The following is a 14,535-nucleotide window of genomic DNA, read 5'->3' on the forward strand; positions in this document are numbered from 1 at the left end:
AATAATTTACTGAGAAGGTTGGGCCTTCTTAAAGTTTCTGGCATTTTGGCTCAATGAATGCTGAAAGTTCATGTGAACCCTATTTTATTTTTATGAAATCATACTTCTTGATCCCTCTGTAATTTTGGACACTTTTAACCACTTTCTTCTTGACACTCTTCTCTTAGTTTTTGTGTCACTACTTTTCTGCTTATCTGAATGTCTCCCAGGCTCCTTTGATGGATCTTCATCCAGAGGATACCTGCTTATTATGCATGTTCTCTAGGACTCAGATGCAGGACCTCTTCTGTTCTCCCTCTACATTGTTTTGCTTACAGATCTTGTGTTATTCAGTCAATATTACCATGTAAATGATTCTCCTAACTTTTCTTCTGAACTTCTGCTCACCTATTAAAACTGCCTTTTGGATATCTGAAACTAGAAATCTCTTAGATATCTTAAACTTTCTATGCCCAAAACTGTATTCATTGCCTTACCTTCCAAAACCTTCCCTCTTTAATGTCTCTGTTTCTATGGAAAGCATTACCATCTTCTCAGTTGCCCATATTCTCAACTTGTCATCCTCAATTCTTCACTCTTTAATTTACTCCATATCCAATCTATTGCCAGTTCTTGTTGATTCTATTTTCATAATGTCTCTCATATATACTCCATTTGCTTTGATCCTGTTATCATTCTAATGCTGATCCTGTACCTCAAGTCTCTTCTCTCTAGTCCATCCTTGTTTGCTGCCAAAGTAAACTTCCCAAATTGATTTCTAACTCTGTCATCTCAACCTTTTTCACTCAATAAACTCTAGTGGCTCCCTATTGCCACCAGGATCAAATAAACAGTTCTTTGTTTTATATTCAAAAGCCTTCATAACCTGGCCCTCTTCTCCCTTCACCATCTTATTCTCTTCTCCACTTACTTACAATCTAGTAAAACTGGCTTGTGTTGCTGTTCATTGCACAAAACCCTTCATCTCACTCGGTGCACTTTCCTTGGCTGTGCCCATGCATGCAAATCTCTCTTTCATCATCACTATCTCCTGGTTTTCTTGACTTCTTTCAAGACTCATAAAAAAAATCTCACATTTGATAAAAATATTTTCCAGTTTCTCATTAATGCTAATACCTTCCTTCCGAGATTATCTCCAATTATTCTATATCTATATGTTGTTTGTACGCAGATATTCACGTGTGTTTCCCTGCCTTTGAGTGTGAGCTTCTTGAGAGCAAGAATTGTCCTTTGTTTATCCCCTTGCTTTGTATCCATGGTGCATAGTACAGTGCCTGGCAAGCAGAGGGCACAGAGTAAATGCATCTAGAATTGACCTGATATATTGAATTCATTCATTTCTTCCTGCCCCACCAGAATGAAAAAATTAAGCCTATTTTCATTCTGAAAAAAAATGTTGCAGGTAATTATTTTTGTTGTTCATAGGTGCTGTACAGCATATCATTTTTTGATATTTTAGAAGGAAATTATCACTATTATATTTTTTACAATAATTCCCTTCATGATTACATTGAACTCCAGACTGCTACAGAATAATTTGGATAATGCTACTCTAACTTGAGTCACTTTTTACTTAGACCATCTCAGATTTTCCCTCATTTAGTTGAGAAAAACTATTAGGTTTCTTTATTAGGCTTTACTAAAAACCCTCAGAAGTTCAGAGTTAGTGAATTCAGCTTTTTCTTTTTTCTTTTTTTTTAATATTAGAACAGTTCTGAGATTTTGGCAGTCATCATTATTTTACTTATGTAAAATGCTTTGTTATTTGGAATTATATAGTCTTCCTTTAATTACATGCAAGGATAATTTTTCTACTGAATATGCTACTCTATAAATTACTTAGAACAGTTGTTTAATTTTATGAAAAACTCTTCTCTCTCTTCTCTTCTCTTCTCTTCTCTTCTCTTTTCTTTTCTTCTCTTCTCTTCTCTTCTCTTCTCTTCCTCCCACCTCTGTCTTTTTCTGTCTTCCTTCCTCCCTTCCTCTCTATCCTCTGTCCATGCTGGAAGTAGAGCAGTCACTCATAGTGACCACCTATGATCGACATAGAAGTTTTCATTTGCTCCATTTTTGTTACCTTGGCCATTTTACACCCCTTCAAGCAGCTTAGGGGATCAACCCATTTTGGCTAGACTTAGTGTGGACATCTTATCTTTAGCCCTACCATAGTTCAGAACTTCAATGTCCAAAATGTCCACCATCCTCAGCCTCTTCAGTAGCAGGAATTATAGACATATACCCAATAATGATTGTTATTACTTTTGTTGTTGTTTAATCTTAAAGAGAAAGAAGGGAAAAGATTTTATTCAATATTACAGAATCTTTGAGATGGAAAGGGCCTTAGAGGCCTTCTAGTCCAGGAATCCTATCTATAACATTTCTAACAAATGGTCAGTAATGAGTCTTTTCTTAAATACCTTCTACAAAAGGAAATCTAATATCTCCTGATCTAAATTATTCTACTGTGAGACAATTCTGATTGGTGAGAGTGATTGCTCAAACAAAAATATGTCTCTTTTTAACTTCTGTCCATTGTTCCTAGTTCTATCATTCTTTGTTTCTAGTTCTATCCTCTGAGTCCAAGCAAAACTCTGATTTCACTTGGCACATGAGTTTCTTTCAGATACTCAAAGGCTAATATCACTAAACACTCATCCCCTGCTCCAGTCATCTTTTTTGAGATAATTAGCTGTGATTATTCCAACTGATCTTTGAAATCCCTTACCATCCTAGTTATTATAACCTATAGACTCTCCAGTTTGTCATTGTTGTTTCTTAAATGTGGTGCCAAAAATGGAATATTGTTATCCTGGTATTGGTTTCACCAAGGCAGACAGAGACAGCAATACTACATTCTCTCAGGACCTGAATAGCATACCTCTCCTAATGCACTTAAAAATTGTTAAAACTCTTTTTGACTGCCATGTGGTGTAGGTGACTTGTACTGAACTTACAGCTCATTAAATCACTCTCCCTTCCCTGATCTTTTCCACAGAAACTGTTGTCTAGCCATGGTTTTCTCTATTTTATGCTAAAGATGTCAATTTTTTTAGTCTAAGTATTCATATGCATTAAATTTCATCTTTTGAGAGTCACTTCATCATTCTAGCCATCCAGAAACTTTATATATTTAGTTTCTTATCTAACATGTTAGATTGCCATCTGCAAATTTGATACATAAGTCATCTCTGTCTTTAGATATAACCAAGGGACCAGATGTATTGTGTAATGTATTATAGGCTCAGTCAGTCTTTTTCAGCCACACTTTATACCTACTGAGAGAAAGGGAGGAAAGTAAGAAAGAGGGAGGAGAGAAAGATGGGGAGGAAGAAGAGAGGGAAAAAGGCATAGACAGACAAAGACAGAGAGAGATAGACAAACACAGAGAGAAAGGTTTGTTGCTGGTGCCTTACCTACCAATGATTGAGAGTCAATATGTCCATGAAAATGAATCTGCAAATGTTGCAGCTAATATTAAGCAGATATCTTTGTTGCATCAACAGAACAAAGGGGACAAAAATACATTAAGGCTTGGTGTGCTAATAAAAACAAGCACATTAGAGCCAATTTCTCAAAATCTTCTATTGATGTTTAGTGTTTTGATGTCCACCAGGGAGGATTATCTGGATTAATTCCTTAACAGTCTTCTGTTTTGTAAATCTGTTAGCAAAGGAAAGTTGACATTAAACAAAAATAAACCACCTGTTTTGGGTTTCATTGTTAGGTGACTTGGGCAGGATGCCTTTTAGGTACAAATATTCACAAAGTGGAAGAGAGTGGAAGTTAACAAATTCTGGCAAGCCAATTTTAGTTAATGACAAATTTACAGGATCAACTCTTTTTGAACCACAAGGAACCTTAGAAATATTCTAGTCTAATCCCTTCATTTTATAAATGAGGAAACTGAGATGAAGTGTATTTACCCAAAGCCACAAAGATTGTAAGTATAAACAATTTGGAATAAACAAAATGATGGATTTCCTTATTTCTCATTAATATTGTAAATGGCACTAAATTATAGGACCATGACTTTTGAGCTATAATAAATCTTTGAGACCATCTTGTCAAACACATTTATTCTGCATAAGAGAAAAATGAGACACAGAAGTAAAATGACATGTTCAAAATTGATTGGTTGGTTGGTTGATTGTTCTTTTACTTGAAAAGTACCAATTACATCCCTGGTCATATCTTTTGACTTATGCATAAATTAGTTAGGCAGAATCTTGCAAAGTCATCTTCCCCATGCAGTTCAGCATCAAAACAAGAGTCAAGATGACTAATTAAGCTCAAAATTACAAAGGTGAAAGATCCCAGTTTTAAAACTAGATCTTACAATTATATCTCCAGTCCTCTTTCTACTCTGCTGTGATGAATCATTATCATTACAGATAATCTAAGCGCAGCTAAGTGGCTTAGTGAAGAGACAGCCAGGTCTGGAGATGGAAGGTCCTCAGTTCAAATCTGACCTCAGACACTTTCTTGCTGTGTGACCCGAGAAAAGTCACTAGCCCTTAATGCTCTTTAGCACTGAAACCAATACTTAGTATTAAAGACTTTAAAAAAATAATCTAGCCTAGACTTCCTGGTATTTTACATAATACCTAACTTGAAAGATATTATGGAACTTTTTTAGAACAAAGTATTCATTTTACAGGTGAAGAAATTGAGAACCAGAAAGATTGTCATCTGTCCAAGGTCACATAGTTTGTAAGAGATAGAGAGCCATGACAACTCCAGAGCTCTTGCCTCTCAGTCCAGAATCCTTTTAACTTCAACATATACCCTCCATTGATACTGTGGATTATCAAAGACTGACTCTCTCTCTCTCTCTCTCTCTCTCTAATATATATATATATATATATATATATATATATATATATTCTATCTGACTCACTAAATAAATTTAATGCAGTGAGTCAGATAGAATACATAATGAATAAAATAGAAGTGAACCCAATGTATCTAATCCATTATTTCAAAAGTTGAGATTGAGATGCTAGGAGAGTTATATTTAATCATCTTATAATGTTGAAAATGAAAGTGTCAACCATTTAAAAACAATGGTGATTCAAGGGGTTAAAGAAATTATGTTAAATTAGGCCTTTTTTTACTTTTTCTTCCTTCCTTCTTTAAGTACTTTATTGGGATGTGAATCTAGTTTCTGAATTGATTTTCCCCAACATTGCCTCCCTCACCTATCTTATCTTCCTTTACCTCTTTTCACCATTATTTTGATGGAGCAGGAAGCACCCTGTCAGAGATATCCACCTACCTAAAAGGCATGTTATATTTAGGGAACAAGAAGATGTGTTTGGCAGGAATCTAGAATGAGTGAATAGGAGTCTTGCACAGTAAGCCTGGGGAGGAAGGCTGGGGAACAATTTGTGAAGGGTTTTTAATGCTAAACTGAGGACTTTGCATTTTATCCTAAGGTTATAAGAAGTCTATGAAGGTTCTTCAGCAGGGGAATATTTTGGTTACATTTATATTATAGATTGGGTTGGATCCTTCCCCAGCCAGCCTCTGTAGCCTGTTTCAGTGGCTTAAATCAGTTCCTCATGATACTCAATAAGATATTATTCACTTATAATAACTCATCAGGTTTCCCTAATGAAATAAACAGCCCTTACTCAATCATGCTTTGATCTCCAAATAGAAATGACTTTCATTTTGTGAGGCTTATTCTCCAGTCTTAAAGCAGTTATGTGCAAATAAAGTGAGGGATCACAATACTTAGAGTATTCTAAATAACTCTTAAGTTCTCAAAATGATCCTCCATCTCATTCTTTATCTTTAAATGTATGCTTCTTCATGTTCACATTTCATCAGGTTTTTAATAAATAAGAGTTCATTCTTTGTATCCTTTAAACCATCAAACTATTCACAAACAAATAAGGCATCATCCTATATACTGTACAAGGTGATTTAAATTTATTCCACAGTTCATTTGATATCCCACTCCACAAATCTCTCCCAAATTTCTTTTATCACTTCAAAATAACTCTTTTTCTTCATACAAAAGTATTTTCTTGCCTGTTAGCACTAATTTCTCCATATGAAAAGAGAATATGCAATAAAGTAGTGCCTCATATCTGAAATTGACCCCCCTTGTATATATGCCTAATTAAATCCTTCCTTTTAGTCTTAGCTCAGCTGTCACCTCCTCCATGAAACTTTCCCTGATCTTCACAAAAAGTTTTCTTCTGAGAACATCATTATACTGTTTGAATCTTTCTAAGTATATAATGGGATTCTTACTGGTACAATAATTACATGTGTAGTGATATTATCAGATGCTTAACTTGCTCTGTTACCCTGGGAAGTCACTTTACTCTGCTCCAGTTTCCTCTTCAGTGAAATGAACAGGAGAAGGAAATCACAAGCCATTCCAAGTATATTTGCCAAGAAAACCCCAAATAAGGTCATGAAGAGTTGAACACAACTGAACAAGAAGAGATATTATTCCTCCCATTAGATTTTAAGCTTATTGAGGCTGGAGAATATGATTTTACATCTTTGTATCCCTGTCCCTTAACACAATGCATTTTTCCATAGTATGTACATCACTGGTGTTTGAAATAAAATGAGTTTTTCTGATTCCTTTTCTAGGAGCTCCTTGCTTTCTATACCTTGTTTTCTTTTATTTGTATGCTTTTTAATTTGTGAGCTTTAAAAAATTGTAAGTCAAACTCATGTAATGATTTGTTTCGGTTTATTAAGGTTCATACCTAATTCCACGGCCAGCATCAGAACTCACTAGCTGTGCAGACCTGGGAACCCTTTGTCAAGGTAGGAATATGACATCATTTCAACAATTTTGTTTTTTCCAAAACTTCGGTTTTGCTGTCATGCTTTTTTTAGATAATGCTTTTGTTATTGTTTGAGTTTTCAGCTTAACTTTTTTTCTTTTTCTTTTCTAATTTTGCAAGGCAGCAACCAGAAAAATAGAAAGATTTCTGGAAGTCTTCTTAGTTGTGTGGGTGTACTGTACATACAGCATAAAGAAAGGAATGCATTCACACAGTCTGAGCAGATTTCCATAAAGCTTTTACTATTTCAAATGTGAATGATTACATGACTATTTAACAAGAGTTGATTTCATTTCTTCCTCTATTTTCTTCTCAAGCAGATTGCGAAGGTCCTGTATTAATCCTGACGCAGAATGTTCTAAGGAAGTATTCATGTTCATATAATGAGAACAAATATTGAAAGTAAATGTAATGCTCTGCTAATTTAACTGGAGACTGCCAGAACATTTATCATTTACAGTGAGACTTTGATTTCAAAATAACTCAAGGCTTGCTCAGAATTATTGCTATTATTATTAAAGCAATAATGATTAACATTACTACAGATAATTATTAAGTTAAATAATAATTATATCATGTTACATATTACATCAATTATATATTATGTACTAAATAGCAGTATACTCAGTAATATATAATTACAGTTAAGTACAATTATTAAAATAAAAATGAATTTCATCTTTATTTTTTCCTTTGTGGCTCCTAATATCCTCGTGACCCCTTTCACCCATATCCACTATGAATTCAATGCCAAAAGAAGTACTGGATTCTTTGAAATATGGAATCATGAATATGACCATTTTAATAAACTGAATTCATGGAGAAAATATGTTTTTTCCTCAAACCATGCTTGTTACTACTCTAACAATAAAAAAGGGGAGAAATCAACATAAAGGTTTGAAAATTTTGGTTCTGAATTTTTAAAATTTGCCTTGGATCTGAGTGGGAAAAAAACACCAATTATATTATAGAGGATAATGGTCAATTGAGAAAGTGAGAAACCTAATTAAATTTCAGCCATACGAAGAATTACCATGTTGCTTCACTTAAATTCATATGTGAATTTAATGTGCCCACTTTTAAAAAGAAGTAATGGAGGGAAAGATAGGAAATTTTTTTACCGTCATACTCTAAGAAAAGAGAGCTCCAGCCAATGGAAGACCTCTGACATTTCCTGGTATGCTTCCCAACATATAATGATTTTCTAAAAAACACTGTTTGTATGATGTATACACATACAAGTGTGACTGTGCATGGGGAGATGTACATATATACACATATATACATATATGTATACATGCATATGTGTATATATACATTCCTTTGAATCTTACTTCATATTGAGGAAAGTTTTTTCTTGTATTTCTTTGAAAATGTATCTGTTCACAAATACTTAGGAACATTTTAAAAGAAGTACATGAGGTTTTCATCTGTGAATTTCAGTGTTAACAGCATGGATATGATGTAATCCTTTGAAAATGTCGCCCTTGTAAGGATAGCCCTTACATAACAGTCCATTGAATAGTGCTTAGTAAAGCTAGTTGTATCTTTAAATGATTGATTTGTTTCACATTTGTTTCTGATTTGGTTTTCTTAATATTTGTAGTTTCTCTTCTCAAGGAGAAAGAATCAATCCTTGGAGATTTCACTTTAGTTTGAATGTGGCAAAAGTCGGAATAACTTAATTTTGTAGAAGCCTAGAATTTTAAGATTAAAGTATTTAAGAGATTTAAGATTTAAGTATTATAAGCATACCCTTAGTGACGAGCTAGTCAAATCTTTTTATTTTACAATTGCGAAACTAAAGGCTAGAAGGTCAAAATGACATAGAAGGAGTACACAAAGTGAATTCGTAACAGAGCCAGAGCCAGGACTAGAATTCAGATCTTCTGACTTCCAGTCCAGAATATCTCTATGATGCCATTTTTCTGGAACCTTTATGTAGCTTTTTACCCAGGATCATGATGAATGATTCCATTTGGGGATATGGAACCTCTGCCTTTATTTCTCCTCCCTACTTGTTGTAAACTTTGAGTTTTTGATATTTAGTGTCTAGCAGTAGATGGTTGCCATTACTCTCATGTATCTGTTTTCATGCATTAATGAGTGCTAGATTGCTTATCCATATTAACGGTCATGTGTTCCTTTGCAAGATTACATCTTTCTCATCTTTATTGCCAGCTACTGTAAACTCTCCTACTACACCACCCATTGTCACCACTAACATGCCTGTTACTAATAGAGTCGATAACCAAAGGAATGGTAAGAAATCTTTCCCATTTTTCTTTGTAGTGTCTCTGAGCAATTAACAACTTTATTCTGAAGGAAAACGCCAAGATTTTCATCAGTTGCCTGCTATTTAAGATAAACAGGCATATATATGTATGTTATGTGTGTATCTACATATAGATACATACATGTCTTCTTATACATGTTATTTATTTATCTGGAAGAGCAGTTTGTACTGAGTATTATTTTAATTTGTGTGATTCAGATTAATAATATAATTGATTTTGGGCAAATGAAATGAATAGAATTTAATAACCATTTCTCTCCATTTTCTACTTGAGCTGTCTTTTGGAGGAAAGCTATTTTAAATTTTAAAAATTAAGGGATGAATTTTAATGGTGATTTCAAAAGCATAATGTTTCTATTAGGAATTTATAATGCTTTGTGTGATGTCTGTTCAGAAACAATATTGGATTTTAATATTTCATAAAACTAAAATTTAAAAACCCTTTATATTGATTTTATCTCTTACTGAAGTCGGTGCTACTGATGGATCAACCACTTGATCATTTTAATCAATTACGATGGACAGTGTTTTGTATTTGTTCTATTTTTTGGAAGGGAGGAGATGTCAGTCATTTTATGAATTAGGCATTTTTGTTTTTTTAATAACTTTTGTATCTTTTATGTATGCTATTTATATTTCATATGCCATTTTTGAAGACCCTGGTCTAATAATACAATACACTTAAACAATAGGAGAGAGAGGGTGGGATTTCTTTTTTTATAGTTTTAAACATATATATATATATATATATATATATATATGATACATAGCATTCTTGCTTACTTTGTAATGAAAGAGAGCCTATCAGGTACCCACCCCCAATCTGTCTTCATCACTACCTCAGGAAGAGTAGTACCCACGATTATGCGATAAAGGAATTACCTTTTTTCTATCCATTTGGCCTATTGAGAAAAAGATTTCCTCAGATTAAAAATATAACATTCTCCCCTGAATAAGCAAAATCTAGATAGAAGGCTCCTAACCTTTTTCATGTCATATTCCTCCTCTTCAGCAGTCTGATGAGTCTTACAAACTCCTCAGAATAATATTTTTAAAGACATAAAATGATTACAAAAGAAACCAGTTATGATGAAATAGAGAAATAATTTTTGCCATCAACTTCATGGATCTTTTGAGTCCCTTCCCCTAGTTAAGAACTGTTGATCCATAGAAACAAAATTCATACAACTTACTTTGCCTTTTTCCTTTAGAGGTTGCATCTACTTCTGTAAGGACATTTGTTGGAACTGTGTACTGTTTTGCATGAAGCAGTACATCTATGCATTCATACATATGCATGCACACATATGTATATATCTCAGAGGAACCATAAAATCTGTGTGTCATTGGAGCAGTGTTTTAGCATGCTTTTGATATCCACATCAACAGGATTTATGATGAAGTACAAATTCCACCAGTCTCCAAGAAAGTAGCAACAAGCAAAGGTTCCAATGCGTATTTTAGATGGACTCCAGCCAGTAATTTGGAATATTATAATTGTGATTCAGTCATGCACTCTTTGAATGGACATACAAAAGAGTCTTTGTGGACTTCTCCCTCTACTACTGACACATCCTCTGTTCCATAAGATACTTCTCTTTCAGGCCTGGACTTGGTGGAGTGGAACTGTAGTCATTTTTTTATACAATTTCCAACTTCTTGAAAAAAGTCTGTTGTCATTCTTTTAGTCCTACTAATTTTTCATCGTCGCCTACATTTTGGTTTTGCCATAATGGGCAAATCTATTAGAATAATCTAAAATGTTTCCGAATCTGGAATTCCCTAAAGGAAAATTGAAATCATATTTTTTTGGAACCATTACAGATGTGAAGGCTAAAATTTTGGCCTTGAAACCAAAAAAGCTTTAAAGATCATTACACAGTACTGTAAATACTGTCTCATGATTCTTTCATTAAAATACAGTAGATTCACCTTGCTTATTTTTGTTTGTTTTGAAAGAAAATGGATACAACTTTTAAATTAAATATCTACTTATTAAAAGTTCTTTTAACAATGGATTACCAATGACTTACTTTTTTCCATCAATAATATTCTGAAGAGAAAAGTTCATGTTTTACTATTTTCTTCATGAACATATTAACTATAAAAAGAAAACAAGTTCTTTCTACACAAAAATAATTTATTATACACTTTTATACTTCTCAAACTGCCTGACAATCACTTTGTTAGAGAAAATGTCAAAATCAGCAAAACCTTAGATGACAAGATAAGAATTGCAAATCTCGTAACACTAAGGTCTTCACAAAATAAAATTGTAAGTGATGAAAAGGTCAGTGGAATGAAGAAATAGATTGGGCACAAGTGAATTCTCATCTGTTTCCAACAATGTCTTATGCTCAAGATTATTTTGGAAATGTGCTATAAGAAGATGAGATGGGCAATATATGTCACGAGAATAAGAAATTACCAATGGGAAGCTTAAATGCTGTACAGGTACACAGAAAATATAAAAATCCAAAGGAAAGCTCCTGGAACTTTCATAAGAACCTTTGTAGTAAATATGTGGAAAAACATTGGCAAAATTTACATAGGATGAGAAGGTATGAAGTAGGTTGGAATTTTTGCAAATGGAAGGAATACTTGCTTAGATGGATACACTGAAGTATGAAATGCTAAAATGGAAGAACAATATAGTATGTGATGGGGGTGCTAAGTAATATTTTTTCTGGAAAGGGGGCGTTAGGCCAAAAAAGTTTGGGAACCACTGATCTGACACAAAATGTTTTGCCCTCTTTTTTTGCCATCACCAGAATTCATACTATGATTTATTTTTAAGTTGTTTTCTGTTTTTAGGACTTTATAGAGAATCAGGGTATTTAGTACGATCAGCAAATAAGTGTTTCAGCATATTTATTAAAGATATTCCACTTTTTTAGCAATTAGCCAGAAATAGATAAAGAATATTTTTTCAATACTATTCCAGGCCACAATTAGGCATCCCACAAAAGACTAAAAAACATATGTAAATTGAGATTTGAACTATCATTCTCATTTTACATGTGAGGAAACTGAAGCAAAGAGAGTTAAGTGACTTAACCAAGGCTGCACAGCTAGTAAATATCAGACATAGACCAGATTTGAAATCAGGTCTTCCTGACTTCAGGACCAGGACCAGGTGCATGGTACCACCTAGCTGCTTTACAAAAGTCTGACTCTTTTGTATGTCATAACTATATTCAAGCTTTAAGGAAAAGTATATATCACAGAGCATTCATTTATTGAAGTAACAACCCAAGACAGTATCAGAATATTTCAATAAAATTTGGAATCAGCATAGCTACATATACTATTTATTTTGATGAAAGCATATTCATTTTTTAAAAACTCTTACCTTCTGTCTTAGAATCAATACTGTATATTGGTTTCAAGGCAGAAAAGTGGTAAGGGCTAAGCAATGGTGGTTAAGTGACTTGCCCAAGGTCACACAGCTAGGAAGTGTCTGACATCAGATTTGAACCCAGGTCCTCCCATCTCTGGGACTGACTCTCAATCCACTGAGCCACCCAGCTGCCCCTCTATACATTTTCAAAGCTTTTTTGGGGGTGTTTTTTTGGAGGTGGGTTTGAGTGAGCTCAAAGCATTCTTTACTCTGCTATCTTAGCTGTAAGAAAAAGTCAAAAGTGTACTAAAATCCATTATAATCCAGTTATGTTCTTCTCCATTGTCCTGAGGACATTTAAATCTAAATCCTATCAAAAAGATGAGGAGATAACAGTGAGGATAATGATGGTGGTGCTGGTGGTGGTAATGGTTGTGGCTAGATGGTAGGTAATAATAGTGGGAATGATAATAAAGTCTTGCTTTTTATACCTATCAGTTCTTCAGAGATTGTTTACAGTAATAATTAGATCAGGGGATGATTGTTTACAGTAATAATTAGATCAGGGGATGGGAATAAAAGAAGGAAATTTAGAGATCATTTGATCTAGTCCTCTGATTTTACAGTAAGGAAACTGAAGCCCAGAAAAGATGAATGATTTGCCCAAGGTAGTTGACCAGCAGCAGAGTGAGGACTTAAATCCATATCCTTTAACTCAAAGTCCAGTATTCTTTCCTTTATTCCATGCGACCTCCATTAACAATTTTACAATTTTACCATTTGCAATCAGAAAAAACATTTATTATGAACTTACTGTATAAGAGATATGAGAATGGAGTGGGAGGGGAAACAATAATATTCCTTTCCCTCAAAGAGACTTGCTTTATAATGAGCTATGCAATGTGTACATATATAGGCATATGCAAGATACAAAAAGAATAGTCTGTGTAGACTTTATAGAGGGAAAGACATTCACAGCTTGTAGGTCTCCTCCAAAAGGTAAGTTTCTTGAACTTAATATAATTAAGGATTCTAAATGGGCAAGATATGAAGGGAGAGCATTCCATTTATGGGGAATACCCAGTACAAAGGCAGAGATAAGGTATTAGAGTCCATAAAAAGGAGCAATGTGTAAGATTAGAACACTTGAAAGTGGCCAGGTTGTAAAGAGCTTTAAAAGGTAAGCAAGAATTTTAATTTCATTCTAGTTTAAGATAAAATAGAGCAATTGTTGTTTATTGAATGGTAGTGATATGGTCAGAACTGTGCTTTAGGAAGATGACTTTGGTAGACTCATAAAGGATAGATGTGGTGGGAAGAAAGTTGGGACAAGGAGGCCAATCACAAAGCTTTTAAACTAGAACAGACAACAGGTGATGAGGCCTTGAACTAATATAGAGGTTATATGAAAAGAGAGAAGGGATCAGACTGAGAATAGTAGGAGAAGAAATAACAATATTTGTCATCAGGATAGATAGATAGATAGATAGATAGATAGATAGATAGATAGATAGATAGATAGATAGATAGATAGGAAGTTTGGAAGAGATTTGGGCTTAGAGGGAGAGACACCTATTAGACATCTGATTTAATATTTCCACTAGTCAATGTGATGCTGGTTTGTGTTTATAGATTTGGGAGTCATATATAAAGATGGTAGTTGCACTTACAGGAGCTAAAGGAATCACCAAGTGAGAATATATAGAGAAAAGCAAAGAGGGCACAGTAGAGAGTCTTAAGTCATATAGTTAGTGGGTATGTTATATATGAAGATTCAGCAAAGGAAACTGCAAAGAAATGGATAGATAAAAAAGATAAATAAGAGGAGAATAAGGAGAAGTAGTATCAAGTCCAGAGAAGAGAGAGAGAACATCCAAGAAGAGAAGTTGGTCAACAATGTCAAATACTATAGAGAAACCAGGAAGGATGAAGGTTGATAAAAGGGCCATTAGATTTTTCAATGAAAAGATGATTATTTTGGAGAGAACAGTTTCAGCTGAGTCATGAAAATCAGAAGCCAGTTTGCAGAGGGTTTTTAAGTGTGAAAAGAACCAGTTGGCAGATAGAGAGGACACGGATGTCTTCTG

At 34.0% G+C, this 14,535-nt stretch overlaps 1 protein-coding gene across 3 annotated transcripts in view; it reads left to right on the plus strand.

Annotated features, from left to right (window-relative positions):
• Positions 1-14,535, plus strand: part of ADGRG6 (adhesion G protein-coupled receptor G6) — a 186,573-nt gene that overhangs the window by 93,094 nt on the left and 78,944 nt on the right. For 2 of the 3 annotated variants that reach the window (XM_044677199.1, XM_044677201.1), the window contains exon 4: positions 6,724-6,792. In XM_044677199.1, coding sequence (XP_044533134.1) covers positions 6,724-6,792 — 69 coding nt within the window. Of the gene's footprint in view, positions 1-6,723; positions 6,793-8,993; positions 9,075-14,535 lie in introns of all 3 variants that reach the window. The other variant, XM_044677200.1, reaches the window with a different exon arrangement.

The sequence above is a fragment of the Gracilinanus agilis genome, chromosome 4 (genome assembly GCF_016433145.1).
Source record: "Gracilinanus agilis isolate LMUSP501 chromosome 4, AgileGrace, whole genome shotgun sequence".
In the NCBI taxonomy this organism is placed as follows: Eukaryota; Metazoa; Chordata; class Mammalia; order Didelphimorphia; family Didelphidae; genus Gracilinanus; species Gracilinanus agilis.